The following is an 18464-nucleotide window of genomic DNA, read 5'->3' on the forward strand; positions in this document are numbered from 1 at the left end:
TTCTCAGATGTATTTTATGTTCCTGCCCATCGCGGACACTGTGACGTGACGTCATAGAGACGCGGCGGAAGAAGATTGTTTTCGCTCTAAAGAAGCGCCAGCCCTCATTGAATGAGCCAATATTTAAATCATTTTATCATTTTATATTCTCGCAAAACGTAGTTATTTGCTTTTTGCGTTGGCAGACAACGCTTAAGCTTTTGGCTTGAGGTTACGGTTAAACGGTGAGTAATCCGTTGTGCCGACTCCCCACATTTTGTGCATCGCGACACCGGAGGCCGAGCAGTGTTTATTCTGTGAGCGGTGCTTGATTTGCCCGCTGGAATGATGCGTTAGATGACCAACGCTTGTGGCGCTCTGCTCTAATAAGATACTTGAAATATCAGTTTAGCCAAATAAAAGACTTGTTGTATTAGCGATGCTATTAGCCTGCTCCACTTTACACTTTTCGCATAATTCACAGTAAAAGAGCAGAACGAAGCGCATCGCTTTGCCTCTCTTCTTGCGTTAAAGCTGACAACTGCACGGACAAAATACAGACCAATACATGTGCTTGTTTTGATATAAATAACATTGAAATTAAAGTACTTTTATGTAAGCGTTTAAATGGATACGTTGTCCTAAAATCTATAGATGTTTTCTCACTTTTTCCAGTTATCTTTTATGTACGTATAATCGTAAATTATATAACAGAAGTTTGAGTTTTAAGACGCAGTGAAAAATCTCTACATTATATTAAATGTCAGTAAAATACTACTGACATGGCTACAAAAGAAAATACTCAGGTATTAATTATGGGGTAAACGATACACTCGTTATTTTTTGATACACCGTGATAAACTATATATCTTACCATACATACTCTTCATGATACTTTTAAAATGTTTTTAACGATTACTTTTAGGATATATAATAAAGACTTATCAAAAGGAACTATATTACATCAGGAGTGGACTTGAATAGGCTTGAACTTGATTCTTCTCCTTGCACAGAGCAATTGTGACACCAAAATAGAAGTATTCATGATTTTGCTTGGCTAAAAATACAGAGTTTTGTTCAAATACAGTATGCTCTTAACCTGTCTACAAATTTTTATGTAAAAAAAAATGTAGTCAATTATTATTAATAATCAATAAAAAAAAGTTAAATCTGTCTAAACTTGCATGTTGGGTACACCATACATATTGTCACTATCCATTTAACACATTGTTGCATTTTTGTATTGTTATATATTTTGACATATTATTACACCGCATTAGTTAGATAGTTAAGTTAGTTAATAGTTGGAAATGCTATGAAAACTAGCACCAGTCTGTGTGAGTTTCTCTCTTCTGCTCAACACAAAATATATTTTTGAAGAATATTTGTAATGACACATTTGATGGTAGTCAATGACTGCCATAGTATCAAACAAATGATAGAAGTTATCATAATTTTTCAAAATATTATCTTACGGGCTTCCGCAGAAGAAAGACTCACAGGTTTGGAGCAACTTGTGAGTAAATAATGATAAAGAACCTGATTAGTGACCACTAGAGTTTTGAATGCAATCTTTTTTTTTTTTTCTTCATTTAGCAATCTGTTGGTTTTCTACTCTGACAATTGACATGTTTTCTGTCATGCATTAGCGAGGAGGCAGGCTGGCGCAGGTCGTAGGGTGCTCCTGGATCATGAGAGACAGTGGCAGCAGCCTGGCTCAAACACACTGGTCCAATGAGTTGACGCTGACAGCGGGGCAGGAGGGCACTGGGGGTGGGGGTGCCATTGGAGGTGGCCATTTAATGAATCCAGCCATGGCCCAACATGCACCAAGCCCAGCCCACTTCAAACTGGGACACAGAGAGGAAGATGTCAGGATGTGGGGTGCAGACTATACTGTCCCTGAGTTGAAAGACGAGGAGGAAAATGTGGAGATGGAGAGTGAAGAGGAGGACAAGAGAGATGAGGGTGGTTTTCAGTGTAATGATAAAGGTGATGATGAGGAATGGGGCTCGCCAGAGCACTCAAAGCTAGTGGAAATGGATGTCAGTGTTACAAGTGACTTTACCCACTGCTTGGCCCAGACTAGCCCCAGTCCGCTCAAAGAGAGGAAGCTAGCCCGGTTGCGCTATCAGGGCCAGAGATGTGTGAATGTTCACTACCATTTGGCCCAGCTTTGGAGAACTTGGCGGCAGCGAGCCAAATGGGCAGGAACTATGGGATACAAGAGGGTACGCAGATGTCACAGACGCCGCCACTATGGCAGTCGACCTTTCCACAGACTGCCTGGCAGTTCATTGCTAAATGGAGACCCAAAAGGACATTTGGGGACAGCAGAGGAGAAGGCAGCTGATTTATCTGGTGAGTATGAAATCTCGTATTGACATTTGTGATATCATTTTGGAAAATAAGTAGTAGGTTTTTACAACTTTTTAAAAAACTTGATAATATTATTAACTGCTTAGCATGTGATACCTGACTAGTTTTAAATGGGTTTTTCAGTTTAAAGTGTAAAATGGGAACATTTATTATGTTGTCAGTATTGTTCCAGAATCTGGTTTAGCAGAGGTAAACTACAGTAAATGACATAATATGGTAGTACTGAGGACCTGAAAGAAGTGTGACATGTGTTCATTTATCCATCATATTGGCTATTAGTGACCCCTGTTGATTTCTTAGACTCCCGTAGCACAAATGGAGTTCCGAAAGGAAGGGATGCTATCCATTGTGCACCCATGGGGGACAGGGAGGGACGGGCCTCCCCTGCTAATGTCCAGTCTCAGCGGGAAAAGACCTCCCCACAGAATCAACTAAGCAGTGAACACATCTCTTGTGTACAAGGTACAACATATCATTTTGCCTAAATATGGAACAGGATCATACTTAATGTAGTATTTAACATTATATTGCCCAGTGGTTATTCTTCTTTCCCAGGTATTCTGGATGAGTTTCTCCAGCAGTACGGCAGTTTGATTCCCATCCACGTGGATGAGGTGGTGGAGAAGCTTCAAGAGCTCTTCAGTGAGAGCTTTTCAAGTCCTCACAGGTCAGAGGGGGCTCATACCAGTCACAAGGATTATTGAATCTTGATTTTACAGATGGAAGAATTTACTGTGAAGTCTCAGTTTGTACCATTTGAACTTGTGCCTGTTTACAGGAAGGTAATGGTGCAAAATTTAATGCAGTCCTACCAGCGCATGTCCGGAAGTGCAGTGATGCGGGGGTTTCGTGTAAATTACAAACGTCATGTCCTCACTATGGATGATCTGAGCACACTCTATGGTCAGAACTGGCTCAACGATCAGGTGGGCCTCTTGGTTAATAATATTATTCATTTTTAGTTATTAATGAGCATTATTATTAATATTGGGTCACATTTACTAATCATACGTACACTTGGATTGTTTATCTATATTTAGAATAAAATTCAGAACTGACACAAATTGTGACCTTACAATACATTTTTCATATTTTATCACATCACAATGCACTCCTTTATAGGCATATGCCATCGTTCAAAAGTCTCTTATATTCACCAAGGCTGAATTTGATTAAAAATACAGTAAAATCTGTAATATTGTGAAATATTATTACAATTTAAATAACTTTTTGAATACATTGCAAAAGGTCATTTATTTCTGTGTCAATACTCCAGTCTTCTGTGTCACATGATCTTTCAGAAGTCTTTCTAATATGCTGCTATGTTGCTTAAGAAACACTTCTTATTATTCTCAATGTTGAAATGGTGATCCATTTTTTTATGTTTCATTGATGTACTGACAATTCAAAAGAACATTTTAAAGAGAAATCTTGTAGGATTATGAATGGTGTTTATTGTGTTTCAGCTGGCTTTGAGAATGGGTCACATTGTGCAAAAGCCGTTATATATGGAGATTGTGCTTTTTTTATTAATATTATTTTAATAATTTAGCATATTTCACAGTTATCAACATATCAAAAGAAGGGTAATAATTATATATGCCCATACCCAGCTTGCGCTGTTCTTTTTCTATTCTATCTGTTTTCTTTTTCAATTATTATATTATTTAAAAGCCATTGCTATGTGTATTGCGTTAAGCTAACTGAGACTTGTAGCACTTGTATATTTTTGCTCTTTTGTTGATTTTGTTTGCTTCCATTGTCCTCATCTGTAAGTCGCTTTGGATAAAAGCGTTTGCTTAATGACTAAATGTAAATGTTTTGTACCAACTTTTTGTTGTGATTAGCGTATGAGACCCAATGTTTTCATTCTTCATGTCTTTTTCATTGTAGACGATCATATTCAAAATTGTAGCTTTCATCTTTTACAACAGTTTGTCAGAGTTGTATAGAGAAGATCCACAGTTATGACTCTTTTATTTGATGAATGGGGGGCCCTTGTTGTGGGATTGTGCTGCGTCATCTCTCTCTCTCTCTTACATCTACCTCACTGTGTCACCAAGGTCATGAACATGTATGGGGATTTGGTCATGGATGCGGCTCCTGAAAAGGTGGGCAAAAAATGTGCGCACACACATGAGCACAAGGGAATTTGACAAAGCCATTATATGAACTTGTGTGTCAAACAGTGAAAACAGTATGTCTCTCAGTCTCACCCCGTCTTGTTTTTTAACTTACAGGTCCACTTTTTCAACAGCTTCTTTTATGACAAACTCCGGACGAAAGGTTACGACGGGGTCAAACGGTGGACAAAAAATGTCAGTACCGGAGAGTGATGAGTGATGTCTTTCACATCTCATTTATTAATATTTGCACATTTTAGGACTATAAAGATAACCTGATAAATTGCTAATAGTTAATTTTCCATCACTACCTTATTTTTGTTTAGTTTTTTTACATTTGTGTTAAAAAGTAAGGTGGATACAACATCATTATTGTTACTAGTACTACATTTGTTGTTTATTTCGCTGTTAAATCTCCTCATTAGGTTGATATTTTCCAGAAGAAGTTCTTATTGATCCCTATTCATCTGGAAGTGCACTGGTCATTAGTCTGTGTGAATGTTCCTCAGCGTAGCATCACATACTTCGATTCCCAGAGGACCCTGAACCGCCGTTGCCCCAAAGTAAGTGTTCTTTGTTCTTACGCTGCTATTTAAATAGCTGCGCAAATCCTTCTACTAGTTCTTGGCATGTCCTGTTGTTTTACAGCACATTGCCAAATACCTGCAAGCAGAAGCAATCAAGAGAGAACAGAAGGAGGTCTATACAGGGTGGACAGGCTTTTTCAAAATGGTAGGGTGAAAGGTGAATTTGATGTGGTTGTGTATTAGTGAAAATATGAGAGAAGTAAGGAATAAAACCGAGTGAAAAGCTTTTTTGTGTATGTGCTGTTGACTCTTCTCTCTCATTTGAATGTTCTAGAATGTGGCAAGGCAGAACAATGACAGTGATTGTGGAGCTTTTGTCCTTCAGGTTAGCTTTTTTCAGTTCTGTTTCTGTATTTTTATATTGTCTGTGTTATTTTAACACTTGATTTTGCACATAGCACTGGTGCTGTGAGTATAAAATGATCTTCTTTTGTGACTTTTACTCACATGTTCACTCTTTTTATTGTTGTACACCAGTACTGTAAGTGCCTGGCCCTGGAACAGCCTTTCAGCTTTGGTCAGCAGGATATGCCCAAGCTACGGAGACAAATGTACAAAGAACTGTGTCACTGTAAACTGTCTCTGTGAGACCGTGAAAGAGGCCGTGACATCTTGTACTTCTAAATAAGCTCCAAGTCCAGACAGCATTTAGGCGGGAGACGTGCAAACGTTTTTTAACCCTCTTTTTGTTCAATGACTTTGTATTTTGACTTGGTGAATGCCATACTCTGTTTGGCCCAGATGTTTGTTTGCTCAGATCAAAACGCAAGATGAGTTGTTTTTTTAGAAATCTGGGGGGGGGGGTTGACCTCAGTGAACTGTTCATTAGGTGCCGCCATTTTATTGGCAATTCTGTTTTTTATTTTTCATGTTCTTGGTGTCAGTAACTTGTATGGTAAAGTTAATGCCATTGACTGGTGAGGGAAGAGACTTGCAGACATTTTAAAAATGTAATGCAATATTCATAAACTGAGAGTCAATATGGACCACAACACTATATGAGCATTTTTGTTTGTTCAATATTGTTTGTCTGTTGTTATGTATCTGTGCGATTTAAGATGAAAAGTTATGGAGATGAAAAAAAGAGCAGCTGTAAATTAAACCCTTTTATATCTTTTGAGATGCATACATTGTTTTAAGATGTGCTAATAAAAACTGAAGTAAATAAGTGAGCCTCATCAATTTGTGCACAAGTCCATAAAGTTAGAGGCATGTTGTTGTTAATGTGTAGTAGTTTGTAATGTGGCTACAAAATGGTTATAAATGCAGCAGCTAATTATTAAAAAAAAATCCTACTGTTAGTTTGATGAACAGGTTACGCTTACTAGATTTTAGTTTGGATCAGTTTACTCTCAAACAGAAAAACTAAAACACAAATGCATAATTTCCCTTACAGTATAGGAGTTGCCACTGCAGGAACCATACATTTTGAATGTATATTCCAATTATAATAATAAAAAGTTATATTAAAATAAAACTGCCATATGATAAAAAGGGTGAATTTATCACACTTTAAAATATATTTCTATGCTAAATAAATTACTAAATTAATATAAAAGATTTACGGGGGGAAAATCATCCTAATTATATATTATTATTTAAAGGTCGGAAATACTGAAAATAAAAACTTTAAATAGACATCTGGATCATGGAGATTAACTGCGATTTTTTTTTTACTATTACATTTAGCAAACAAAATAAATATGTCAACACTAAAACAAAATATTTTTGTGTAAACTTCACATTCACGGTGAGAATACACAATGGCCATACCCTTTCTTTTACTGTCTATGGGCCAAACGAACGATATTTTGAGGTTTAGCTTTAGCATTTAACAAGGACCGCCCATCTCCAGCTCATCCAACACTAAAAGGCGGCTACCATTTGTTGAGTGACGTCTGTACCAGCCAATGAAAATATGCGAAGGGAGGTACATATTCTGACTGATGGTCGAATACTGCAATAACAATTTTAGTTAGAAACCCTTCTTAAACTATATAAAACATTTTCGCTGTGTACTCGCCCTTTGTGATAATGTCGGCAGATTATGAAGAGAGGTAGGGCAGACGGTATTTAACGATCTTAATGTGTTTATTTATATATTAGAGATCATATGCAAACATGTTGTCAGTCGATACAGACATTCCGCTTCTAGATGCAGCTGGAAGTAGCTTGTGGTTCGTGATCTTGAATGTCGTAAATGAGTTGTAAAAAAAACCCCGATGTTAGCATATGAGCTCTTAGCATCCCGGCCTGCCTCACGATATTTACGATCAACGATCACATCGTTCAAGCGGCTCAAAATTACGGTTTAGATCGCGAATCATGTGTTGTTATATGCACTTGGTGTATTCTTTCCACTTGATTTAGACTGATCGACACATAACCCATTAATATCCCCTAGTAAAGCTGTTTTTTTCCTCTTCATTCACCCATCCATCCTTTCAATTCATTTGCACACAGTTAAAACCGTTCTGATGTTTTTTCTGCTTAATATATTTTCATTATAAAACTATATTGAAGCCGATTTACTGTTAGTTATTTAGTGTTGCTTTAAAATGGTTGATGAAATCTGTCATTTGTTTTCTAATTTGACATACAGTCATAATTTATGACATTGTATAGCATATTGGTGCATAATGTCTATATATAAATACAAACACATGAATATTAGTGTATAATGTTCTTATTTGTATATTATTACAATGTGTGATACACTGTCCTGTTTACCTTATAGTGTTAATTTGTTGTTTTGCTGCAGTTGCACCATAGTTTCCATTCACAAATCAATACAGTATCTATCTGCCTTTCACAAATAACTGTACCGTGCTAATGTGACATTTCTTTTGAAGACCTAGAGACAATGGCCCCGAGGGCATGGAGCCAGATGGAGTCATTGAAGTGAGTTCAATTTTTTTACAGTTAACTATTTCATATGTACAAACACACTGCATATATATATATATATTTTCCTCACTTGTTTCTCTTGGCACAGCTGTGAGAAGCGGGTTGGCACTGAATGTGCTGTCAGTTGATTTGACTGTCTTGACCTCACTCTGGGAGTCAGCCATTCCCCTTTTTTTTCTTTTTTCCAACAACTGCCAACCTGTTATCATTTATGCATTATGCATTGAGTGAAAAATAGCCAATACTTTCTTTTCAGAATGAGATGGAGTAAAGATTAGCTTGTCCGTGGCCTTATTCTTTTCCCTGTATTTGCAGAGTAACTGGCATGAGATTGTGGACAGCTTTGATGACATGAACCTGCGTGAAACTCTTCTCAGGGGAATCTATGCTTATGGTTTTGAGAAGCCCTCTGCCATCCAGCAAAGGGCTATCCTCCCTTGTATCAAGGGTAAGATACCTTTAAGAATATACATTTATTTATTTATTTATCTGAGATTATAATTAAATTGCAGCACATATTATGAGATGCTCTATTATATCTTCACCTTTTGTGAATAAGCTTTGGGGCACATAATATGCCAAATTGTCATCATTGGGGGTTTGTTCATTTGTAATTGTCATTTAGGATAATTTTATTTTTTTTATCCTGGGTGGTAGCAGTGCAGTAGTGTTAGTAGCGTTATAAAGGTCACACCGGACAAGAAGCACAGTGCTGTGTCTTGGACAACTCACAAGTATTGGACACCAGACATGTCACGTTCATTTGAAGATGGCAGTCCAAAAATCTTTTCACCAAACAGGCAAAAGTCAACTTCACAAATAATCAAAGTAGTGTTGATGAGTTTGAAGTTCAGTGTTTTGAAAAAAAGCAACATCAACGGTCAAAATGTGATCTGTATTATAGCTCTATAAGTGAAGCATATAAATTTCATTCAGAATGGTATGATTTTGAAATGCCTCTGGAGTTGTAGCTGGGTGCCATGGACAAACACTGCATGGCACCTCTGGAGAAGGTACAGTCAAAAAAAAACCAATGTGTTCAGATTTGAAAGATGTGCACTTCTTGTCTGTTGTCTGACTCCCTTTAGGCTGCCATTGCACATCTTTGCATGCTTGAAGAAGAAGATTCAGTTTCAGATTCAGTTAGAGCTCATTATCTGGCCTGTTGTTTTTCTCCACACTAGGATATGATGTCATTGCACAGGCCCAGTCGGGCACGGGCAAGACTGCCACCTTTGCCATCTCCATCCTGCAGCAGATTGATATAGAGCTTCGAGGTTCTCAGGCCTTGGTTCTGGCACCCACCCGTGAATTGGCTCAGCAGGTTAGTGCAGTCTCTGTGCTCACTGCTTTTGATTCAGTTACTGCAGGACCAGTGTCAGCAGTGCAGCTAAATCTTACTGTTGAGTTCTCGTGGTTTCCAGAAACGGACACAATCATTTTAAGGCCAGATCCTTTTTATGTCATTTGCATGTTTTAAACTGGACAATGAACCGATATTAGGGAGTAAAAAAAAAAGCAGATATCGATATATCGGCTGATATTCTTTGTGTATATTATAGTACAGTACCAGTCAAAAGTTTGGACACTTTCCCATTCGTGCGACCAAACATTTGAATCGTACTTTTTTTTTCCAATGATCAGCATGGTTGTTTAAGAAATGACAAGCCACACACTGCTCCAGTTAGAGTTTTGCCCGAAGTGTCATATTAAGCACTGCAATAATGATCCCATACCCTTTCTAGTATTTGCTTATTTAAATCCAAGTGGTGACTTTTTTTATTTATCATTTTTTGCAATGATCACTCATATGTGGTGATCAAGCACTTAAAATGACTTGACAAATATATATAATGGATGCAGGGCATTTAACAATAAACTTTATCCAAAATAAGTCTGACATCAGTGCACTGAAAAGTAAAGTTGAAGTTTATGCAACTCTATTTCAAATTCAATTCTATTCAACCTTATTCCGTTCAAGTTTATGCAAATTTATTCATTCATGGATTTGTGCTACCGTCTGCAGTGCACACACAGAAGAAACTTACTAGAGAGCTATGACAATATACCTCCGTAAATAAATAAAATATAAATTAACGTCTCGCGCACTTTAATGCCATTTGAATGTAACGTGTGCGTTCCCTTGGAACTGGAATCGTGGCAGAATTTCATGTCAAGTCCACGTCGCAGGGCACTTATGGTCAAATAAGACAAAGCTTAAATGCTGCTGCTGCCTTAACAACAACATCTTGCTAACGTGGCAGTGCATCTCCACCAAATTCAGGGGATGCCTTCAGCTCGAGGACCCCTCTTGAACACCACCATCCGCATGTTGGCAAACGATATACTGGCAGTGTTCTAGTTAAAAGCAACATGTTACATTAGTGTGTTACTTTTTTTGTGTGTGTGTGTGTGTGATGTAAATACGTAATCATGTTACATTGTTAAATGTGTTTTCTATTGCAAAAATGAGTAGGTAGACAGTATAGAAACATAAAATATTTTAGAAAGGCTGTTATACAGCATTGCATCTTCACAAAGTATTTAGACGCAGTAACATAGCCACATTAACTCAGCAGTGTTTTATATTTAATTACATCAATGTAATAAATTGAGATATAGGCTACAATAAATATTTTAACTGCTACTACGTAAAAGGAACACTGATGTAAAAAGCATATTATTTGTTTAAAGTGTTTCCAAACCAAATGTTATTACACTTTTGTTCATATAGCAGTAGGCTTTCTTTTAGTAGTGCACAATACACTACTTTTGAATGCATTATTAGTTTTGTGCATAATGTGATTAATTGTGATTAATCACAGACAATAATATGATTAATTAAAAAAAACTAGCGTTGCCCAGCACTAGAATAAATACATTATTACAATAATAGAAATGCTTGTTTGGAAATGTGAAGCTAGTAGGTAGTATTGTGTAAATAAATAAAAAACAAAGAAACAAACAGACAAAAAAAAAGGCCAACTCTAAAGTTGATATGATAAGTGGCATTATACATGTTTTAGGCTGTGGTCAGAGGCACATTTGCCATCCATGCAAGTACAGACTTAATGCTTTTAGTTTTGATCTAAGTTACATTACACTTGATTTTCTTTGTCCATACAGATCCAGAAAGTGATTCTGGCTCTTGGAGACTATATGGGTGCAACATGCCATGCCTGTATCGGTGGGACCAATGTGCGAAATGAGGTCCAGAAGCTGCAGGCAGAGGCACCGCATATTGTAGTAGGAACCCCAGGTCGTGTCTACGACATGCTTAATCGAAAGTTCCTCTGTAAGTATTCAGTACTGTGAAATATTTTGTGCTGGGGCTGGATTCACATAAAATGTTTAATACATTTCATCTAAAATGCTAATTTTTTTATTTCCAATTTAACAGTAACATTAAAGGGTTAGTTCACACAAAAATGAAAATTAGCCCATAAATTACTCACCATCAAGTCATCCTAGGTGCATATGACTTTCTTCTTTCAAACTAATCCAGTCAGAGTTATATTAAAAATGTCCTTTGATCTTTCAAGCTGCTTAATGACCCTCTCAGTTAGGGGTGCTCCGATCACTATCGGCCGATCGTTATGCGCATCTCGTCAGTAAAGCCGGTTCTCTAATCAGCGGTTAATTCCATCAGGTGCGTGATTTCACATAGAGCAGCTGTTACTACACAGAGCCGTTTTTAATAGAGAAGATGCGCAAATCCACGTTAATTTTCAGTGTTTATTGGCGCATCTTCTCAGTTAACAATGGCTCTGTGTAGTAACAGCTGCTCTATGTGAAATCACGCACCTGATGGAATTAACCGCTGATTAGAGAACCGGCTTTACTGACGAGATGCGCATTAACGATCGGCCGATCGTGATCGGAGCACTCCTACTCTCAGCGCGTGTTGCAGCGCATCAGTCCAAATGAAATGAAATAAAAAGCACCCATCCATAATAAAAATTGTTTCACACAGCTCGGGGTGTGGGAAAAAGTCCTCCTGTAGTGAATCAATGTGTTTTTGTAAAAAATGTAACCATATTTAAAACATAATAATCAATTTAATCTAGCTTGCACTCACTGTTGTGCATGGAAGCAGTTCCGGGGTTGGCATGTTGATTTGTTATGATTATGCATAACATGACTTTTTGCTGAAATCAAAATTCAGTTAATACTAAGTAAAATGTGCCTCAATTTGATTATTACATCATTACATTTCATAATTACAACTGTCATTTTCTTCCTTTTTTTTAAGAGACCTTCATGAGATTTTTTGAAGAATTGCAATTTAATTTATCTTAAATTTTGTGTATCCAGCCCATTTTTTTTTTGTATTATTGTGTTATGCCATTTACACAATCTTTTCATGTTCACCCCCCTTCCAGCTTCTAAGTACATTAAAATGTTTGTACTGGATGAAGCAGATGAGATGCTGAGTCGTGGTTTCAAGGACCAGATCTATGAGATTTTCCAGAAACTCACTACTAGCATACAGGTAAGGATGTGAATGGACCGTGTTACCTGTATGTGCTGTTCTTAAGCTTTCTATTTCCCTGTTTAATTGCATTAGTGTATATGAGAAAGTGGTTTTACCAAAGCATAATTCCGTTGCAGCAGAAGTTGAGAACAAACACAAATGGTATTGAAACCTGGAATTTTGTTGATGATTTGTAAGGTCAACTCTGTTTTCCACCACTATTCCATTACAACCGGTAACAATAGCTTTTAAGGAGACCCAGCTTTGTTTATGAGGTCATATGTGCATTTGTGTTTGTTTAGAAATGTGAATAACAGGACTAATAACCATGTGGTTGTGCCATCTGTCCTTCAGGTGGTGCTGCTGTCAGCCACCATGCCTGCGGAGGTGCTGGATGTCACTACCAAGTTTATGCGAGAGCCAGTGCGTATCCTGGTGAAGAAAGAGGAGCTTACCCTTGAGGGTATTCGTCAGTTCTACATCAATGTTGAAAAAGAGGTATACTGCTGTCAACTGTCTGATCTTACTTTAATGCAAAGCAACAATAGCAGATATACATGAACATCCAAATTTATCAGAGCCTTTAATATTTATATTTTGTGTTCATATGCATTGATTTTGACTGGCGGCTGTTAATAGGTAATTTTGTTTCTCACCCTGCTTTTGTGTTGCATGTGTTTTTGTCAGGAATGGAAGCTGGACACTCTCTGTGATCTATACGAGACTCTTACTATCACTCAGGCAGTGATCTTCATTAACACACGGCGGAAAGTAGACTGGCTCACAGAAAAGATGCACGCCAGGGACTTCACTGTCTCAGCTCTGGTAAATACTGAAAGTGCCACATCACAAACATAAATGGAACCAGTTGGAATCCCATTCAGAGAGAAATATATTTTATTTTCTTATTAAAATGTCAGCCAATCAAAATCATTTCTGCTTTAAAGGGTGAGCTGCAACTATTTTCACAGAACATAACTATATTGCACATTTAGAATAAACATTGCTCATTGGTATAGATAATATAGTTTTGATTATAGTTATTGTTTTAAGTTTTCATGGGATAGTCCACCCAAAAGTGAAAATTCCTATATGTCTGACTTCTGTGAAAGACAATAGATGAAATTAAGTTAAACTGTTTTGGTTCCCACCAGGGGCGATTGTAGGATATAAATTTTATCATATATATGATACACACACACACACATTACGGTTTACTGTACACATACAAAATTTGACTGTTTGTTTTTTTAGTACAACCTTCTTTCTTAGCTGAAGTATGCAGACCGCTTTGCCACATGCAATGGAAAATGTATTACATTGAAGTTAAATTTTCAAATGAAAATGATTGAAATGACACATGATTGTTTTATAAAGTATGTGTTCATATTTGCTTTATTTTTACTGGAGGAAACAGCTGTCTTGTGATGAGGGGTGAACGCAGTGAACTTGGGCTACAGAAGATGGGGAACCAAATTATAAGATGTATTTATGACAGAACAGAACTACACAGATGCAGATATTATAACAATCTATCATTAAACTCACACCTTGTCCCTGATTTCTTGCTCTGCGGTGCAGATTGAAAAAGAATGTGCTGAAAGACGGGGAGAAGTCGATCGAAGTCTGTCGCAGTTTTCATGTGAAATTTAAAGGGGACTGAGGCAATCACAAATTTGTGTATGGCTTATGTAGCTATTCGCAAAATTTAAGGGGGGCCGAGTAGTCATTTTAGGGGGACTATAGCCCTCCTAAAAATGACTTATTGACACCCATGGCTCCCACTGACTTCCACTGTTTGAACAAAAAATTCTGTGGAAATCAAAGGGAACCCAAACTACTTGATTATCAACATTCTTCAAAATTTTGTCTTCCATAGAAGAAAGTGTATTCAGCTGAAGAAAAATGCTTAACAGGTTTGGAACATCATGAGGGTGAGTAAATGACAAAATGTTGGGTGGACTATCCCTTTAACAGACCTGCCATTACCTAGATGTGAGTAATTCTCATTATGCAGTTCTGCAAAGCGCAAGCTTTCAGTATTTTCACAAATGTCATGTACATTCATCAGTTGGTTTTTCTTCTAATAGGGATCGATCTTAAATATTTAATGATAGTATTTTCCCAGCAGACCAACTCTCAATATTTGGTTTTTCTCTAACAAAATATGCAGAACTTTATGTACAACAGGGGTGCGTAATCCTGTTCCTGGAGATCTACCTACCTGCAGACTTTAGCTCCGGTCCTGCTCCAACACAGCTGTCTGTAATTATCAAGTGTTTCCTGAAGATCTTAATTAGCCGATTCAGGTGTGTTTGATCAGGGTTCAAGCTGAACCTAGATCACCAGGAATAGGATTGGGCACCCCTGATGTACAAGATGGTCATGCTAAAGCAGTCCCATTGTTGACCTGTATTTAAAGTAGCTGTATGGTTGGAAATTAAACTTTAGGTTTATGTATGGTCAGTTTAAATTATTTTGTATTAATTTATTTATTTACAGTGCATCCAGAAAGTATTCATAGCGCTTCCACATTTTATTTTGTTACAACCTTATTCCAAAATGGATTAAATTCTACAAACAATATCTAATGACAATTTGAAATAAATTTGTTTGAAATCTTTGCAAATTTATTAAAAATAATAAAATAAATATTCACAGCCTTTGCCATGACACTCAAAATGGAGCTCATGTGCATCCTGTTCTTACTGATCATCCTTGAGATGTTTCTACAGCTTGACTGGAGTCCACCTCTGGTAAATTCAGTTGATTGGACATGATTTAGAAAGGCACACACCTGTCTATATAAGATCCCACAGTTAACAGTGCATGTCAGAGCACAAATCAAGCCATGCAGGAATTGTCTGTAGACCTCCAAGACAGGATTGTATCGAGGCACAGATCTGGGGTAGGGTACAGAATTATTTCTGCTGCATTGAATGTTAGTGCAAGAAGTTTGAAACAACCAGGACTCTTCCTAGAGCTGGCCTCCTGGCCAAACCGAGCAATTGATGGAGAAATGCTTTGGTTAGTGTGGTGACCAAGAACCTGATGGTCACTGTAGTTGAGCTCTATGATTATATGTGGAGATAGGAGAAACCTACAGAAGGACAAATGTCAATGCAACAATCCACTGATCTGGGCTTTATGGTGGTGTGGCCAAACTCAATCCTCTCTTCAGTGAAGACACACGAAAACACATTTGGAATTTGCAAAAAAGCACCTAAAGAACCCTCAGATTGTAAGAAACAAGATTCTCTGGTTTGATGAACCTCAATTCCAAGCCTGATGTTTGGAGGAAAGCGGGCACTGCTCATCACCTGCAGGGTAGCATCCCAACAGCTATGTGTGCTGGTAGCAGCATCATGCTGTGGGGTTGTTTTTCAGAGTAGAAGAAAAACTCAACACAGCAATATAGAGAGAGCCTTAATGAAAACCCAGTCCAAAGTAATCAGAACCTCAGACTGGGCAGAAGGTTAATCTTCCAATAGGACAACGACCCTAAGCACATAGCCAAAATAACAAAGGAGTGGCTATGGGACAACTCTGTGAATGTCCTTGAGTGGCCCAAGTAGCGAGAGCCCAGACTTAAACCCTATTCTACATCTCTGAAGAGATCTGAAAATGGCTGTGTGCACCGACACTCTCCATCCAACCTGATGGACCTTGAGAGGTCCTGCAAAGAAGAATGAGAGAAACTGCCAAAAATAGGTGTGCAAAGCTTGTAGCATCATACTCCAAAAGACTTGTGGCTGTGATCGGTTCGAAAGGTGCTTCAACAAAGTATTAAGCAAAGGCTGTGAATACTTTCAATTTTTGAAAGATTTCAAACAGACTTCTTTCACGTTGTTTGTAGAATTGAGGAAATTAATTTAATCCATTTTGGAATAATGCTATAATATGAAATGTGGAAAAAGTGTAGCGCTGTGAATACTTTCTGGATGCACTGTAACGATTTGCATTAACAAATCTTAGCATTCATTCTACATCCTGATGGTCTGATATGTGCTTGTGTATATAATTTTGTCTTTGCAAGCATAATGAATAACTTAACTGGACATGTGAACCATGGTAATCGCATACTGTGTGTTATATTTGTCAGCATGGAGACATGGATCAAAAGGATCGTGACCTGATTATGAGGGAGTTTCGCTCTGGTTCTAGCCGTGTCCTTATTACCACAGATTTGCTGGTGAGCAAATACATCCGTGCACGTTTCTTGCTGCTTAATTATTATTTTTTTCTCCTATTGGAATGAATTCTATTCAAATATAGCAGATGAGGTTGCCAGACTTCCCTGACTCCTTAGCACCCTCTAGTGCTTTGGGGTAATTAAAGTATCTGGTATAAAAATCAGTGTGTATCCTGTTATGGATAGCTTTTTCTGTCCTTCCCCATAGCTTCATCAAACTACACCCTACAAAAAATAAATAAATACTTATATGGTAAATGAATGCTAGCAATTACCAGTGATAGTAAGTGGACCTTGATATTGGAATTGAAAAACACTGGGAATAAAAAGAAAATGTCGGTTTCATTCATAGGCCAGAGGTATTGATGTCCAGCAGGTGTCTTTGGTCATCAACTATGACTTGCCAACCAACCGTGAGAATTACATTCATAGGTTTGTGTTTGATACATTAGTCTAACCTTGAGCTTGACCTAAGCTAAGGAATTATATCCAATGCCATTTTATCATTTCCATTTACAATGTTTTGTTCTTCTGTGCTACTTTTAGGATTGGTAGAGGAGGCCGTTTTGGCAGGAAGGGTGTAGCCATCAACATGGTGACAGAAGATGACAAGCGTACTCTGAGGGACATAGAGACCTTCTACAACACTACTGTAGAAGAGATGCCCATGAATGTGGCTGACTTGATCTAGAGATTTATTTGAGCTGATCTAGAGACACCTCTCTCCATCTCCAACATCTCTCTCACTTTATTTTCCAGTTTAAGCTCTTCTGAATGGAATCTTCCACAAATACAAATTAGTCATTTCATCTCCCCAAAACTGATAAAAAATTTTATTTTCAGATCCTGAAAGTACTTCATCTCAATCAACTTTGATTTAAAAAAAAAAACACATTTGAAATATGGGCTCAGTCATCTTCTGTTATGAAGAAGAGTAGCATGTTTTGTGACTCTACTCTCAATTAATTATCCTGGGCTCTTTTTTTTTTAATTTCATTTTTTGTAGCTGGGAATCATCAGACTTTGGATGAAGAATTGTCTTCAGTTACTGGTTTCCAGCTTCTGTGCGTTGACAATTCTTTAAAGCACACCTCATGCTGCTAATGTACTTCAGCCATGTGGTAAAAGGGTGCTAGCTTTTAGACCGACATGAATAGCATTGGATTGGATTCATTCTCTGGATCCAACTACTCGGACGGTAAAATCCAAGTAGTTACTGTACTTGCTGTACTGTTTTCTGTAAAACTGTACCAGAACCATTTAATCACCTTGAACACAGCATATGATGCGAGATGTCTGAGTAATGTGGCCTTCCTGAATTTAGAGATTTGGAAGTTCTTGCGCAAATTAATTTTGACTGAAGGTGGTACAAAAATTTGATAGAAAAGAAAATTGCAACTTTTTTTCTTTTTTAAAACATTTAAATTATCTTGTTTATTGTATTTTGTTTTGTTTTTGGAGGAGAGGGAAATCTCAATAAAACTACAGCCTAACTGGTCGAAATGTTTGGAAATGTTTTTTTTTTTGGGGGGGGGGGGGGTATGTTCATTATAATTTTTTTTCTCTTAAAAGGTGTCAGTTTTCAGTGCAATGACTTGTGAAGTGCAGTGACTTTACATTGGAATCTGTGCAAATTAAACCTATGTATACATCTACTTTACATTCCTGTTTAACAAACCCCTGAATATATACATATATAAATATTTTCTTTATTCTAAGAATTTAACAGGTTGATATTTTATTTCAGAAAACTACATGAACATTTGTTCATGAATTTACAATCAGAATCTGCCATGATCTTGTACTGCATGTACATTTTTTTT

The 18464-nt window shown here is 37.3% G+C and overlaps 2 protein-coding genes across 5 annotated transcripts; both read left to right on the plus strand.

The window, feature by feature from the left end:
* The first annotated feature begins 60 nt into the window (after positions 1–60).
* Positions 61–6236, plus strand: LOC113091283 (sentrin-specific protease 3-like). Of its 2 annotated transcripts, none has more exons than XR_003287326.1 (11): positions 61–224; positions 1629–2340; positions 2659–2820; positions 2914–3025; positions 3137–3284; positions 4422–4469; positions 4599–4676; positions 4907–5044; positions 5130–5225; positions 5343–5393; positions 5546–5635. XR_003287326.1 is itself a non-coding variant. In XM_026256697.1 (11 exons), the coding sequence occupies exons 2-11, from the start codon at positions 1671–1673 to the stop codon at positions 5654–5656; spliced, it is 1602 nt and encodes a 533-aa protein (XP_026112482.1). In that variant the 5' UTR covers positions 61–224; positions 1629–1670; the 3' UTR covers positions 5657–6236. The 2 variants fall into 2 exon arrangements, 1 of the variants encoding a protein (XP_026112482.1); XM_026256697.1 differs by having other exon boundaries at positions 5130–5213; positions 5546–6236.
* A 776-nt stretch (positions 6237–7012) lies between these two features.
* Positions 7013–18139, plus strand: eif4a1b (eukaryotic translation initiation factor 4A1B). Of its 3 annotated transcripts, XR_003287327.1 has the most exons (12): positions 7013–7125; positions 7921–7969; positions 8291–8423; positions 9160–9299; positions 11102–11270; positions 12358–12467; positions 12804–12947; positions 13137–13274; positions 14329–14383; positions 16552–16641; positions 16994–17073; positions 17188–18139. XR_003287327.1 is itself a non-coding variant. In XM_026256701.1 (11 exons), the coding sequence occupies exons 1-11, from the start codon at positions 7103–7105 to the stop codon at positions 17330–17332; spliced, it is 1221 nt and encodes a 406-aa protein (XP_026112486.1). In that variant the 5' UTR covers positions 7015–7102; the 3' UTR covers positions 17333–18139. The 3 variants fall into 3 exon arrangements, 2 of the variants coding, with proteins under 2 accessions (XP_026112486.1, XP_026112487.1); XM_026256701.1 differs by lacking the exon at positions 14329–14383 and having other exon boundaries at positions 7015–7125; XM_026256702.1 differs by lacking the exon at positions 14329–14383 and having other exon boundaries at positions 7024–7042.
* The last annotated feature ends 325 nt before the right edge of the window (positions 18140–18464 follow it).

The sequence above is a fragment of the Carassius auratus genome, unplaced genomic scaffold (assembly GCF_003368295.1).
Source record: "Carassius auratus strain Wakin unplaced genomic scaffold, ASM336829v1 scaf_tig00214183_4049273_7079891, whole genome shotgun sequence".
Taxonomy (NCBI): domain Eukaryota; kingdom Metazoa; phylum Chordata; class Actinopteri; order Cypriniformes; family Cyprinidae; genus Carassius; species Carassius auratus.

What these genes read in the sequence shown, in the direction of transcription:
- LOC113091283 (XM_026256697.1), top strand. Translation starts at nt 1,671, where the DNA reads ATGAGAGACAGTGGCAGCAGCCTGGCTCAAACACACTGGTCCAATGAG. An exon ending in AGAACTGGCTCAACGATCAG is followed by an intron (nt 3,285 to 4,421) that starts GTGGGCCTCTTG and finishes TGTGTCACCAAG; the next exon opens with GTCATGAACATGTATGGGGA. An exon ending in GGACAGGCTTTTTCAAAATG is followed by an intron (nt 5,214 to 5,342) that starts GTAGGGTGAAAG and finishes TGAATGTTCTAG; the next exon opens with AATGTGGCAAGGCAGAACAA.
- eif4a1b (XM_026256701.1), top strand. Translation starts at nt 7,103, where the DNA reads ATGTCGGCAGATTATGAAGAGAG. An exon ending in ACATCAATGTTGAAAAAGAG is followed by an intron (nt 12,948 to 13,136) that starts GTATACTGCTGT and finishes TGTTTTTGTCAG; the next exon opens with GAATGGAAGCTGGACACTCT. An exon ending in ACTTCACTGTCTCAGCTCTG is followed by an intron (nt 13,275 to 16,551) that starts GTAAATACTGAA and finishes TATATTTGTCAG; the next exon opens with CATGGAGACATGGATCAAAA.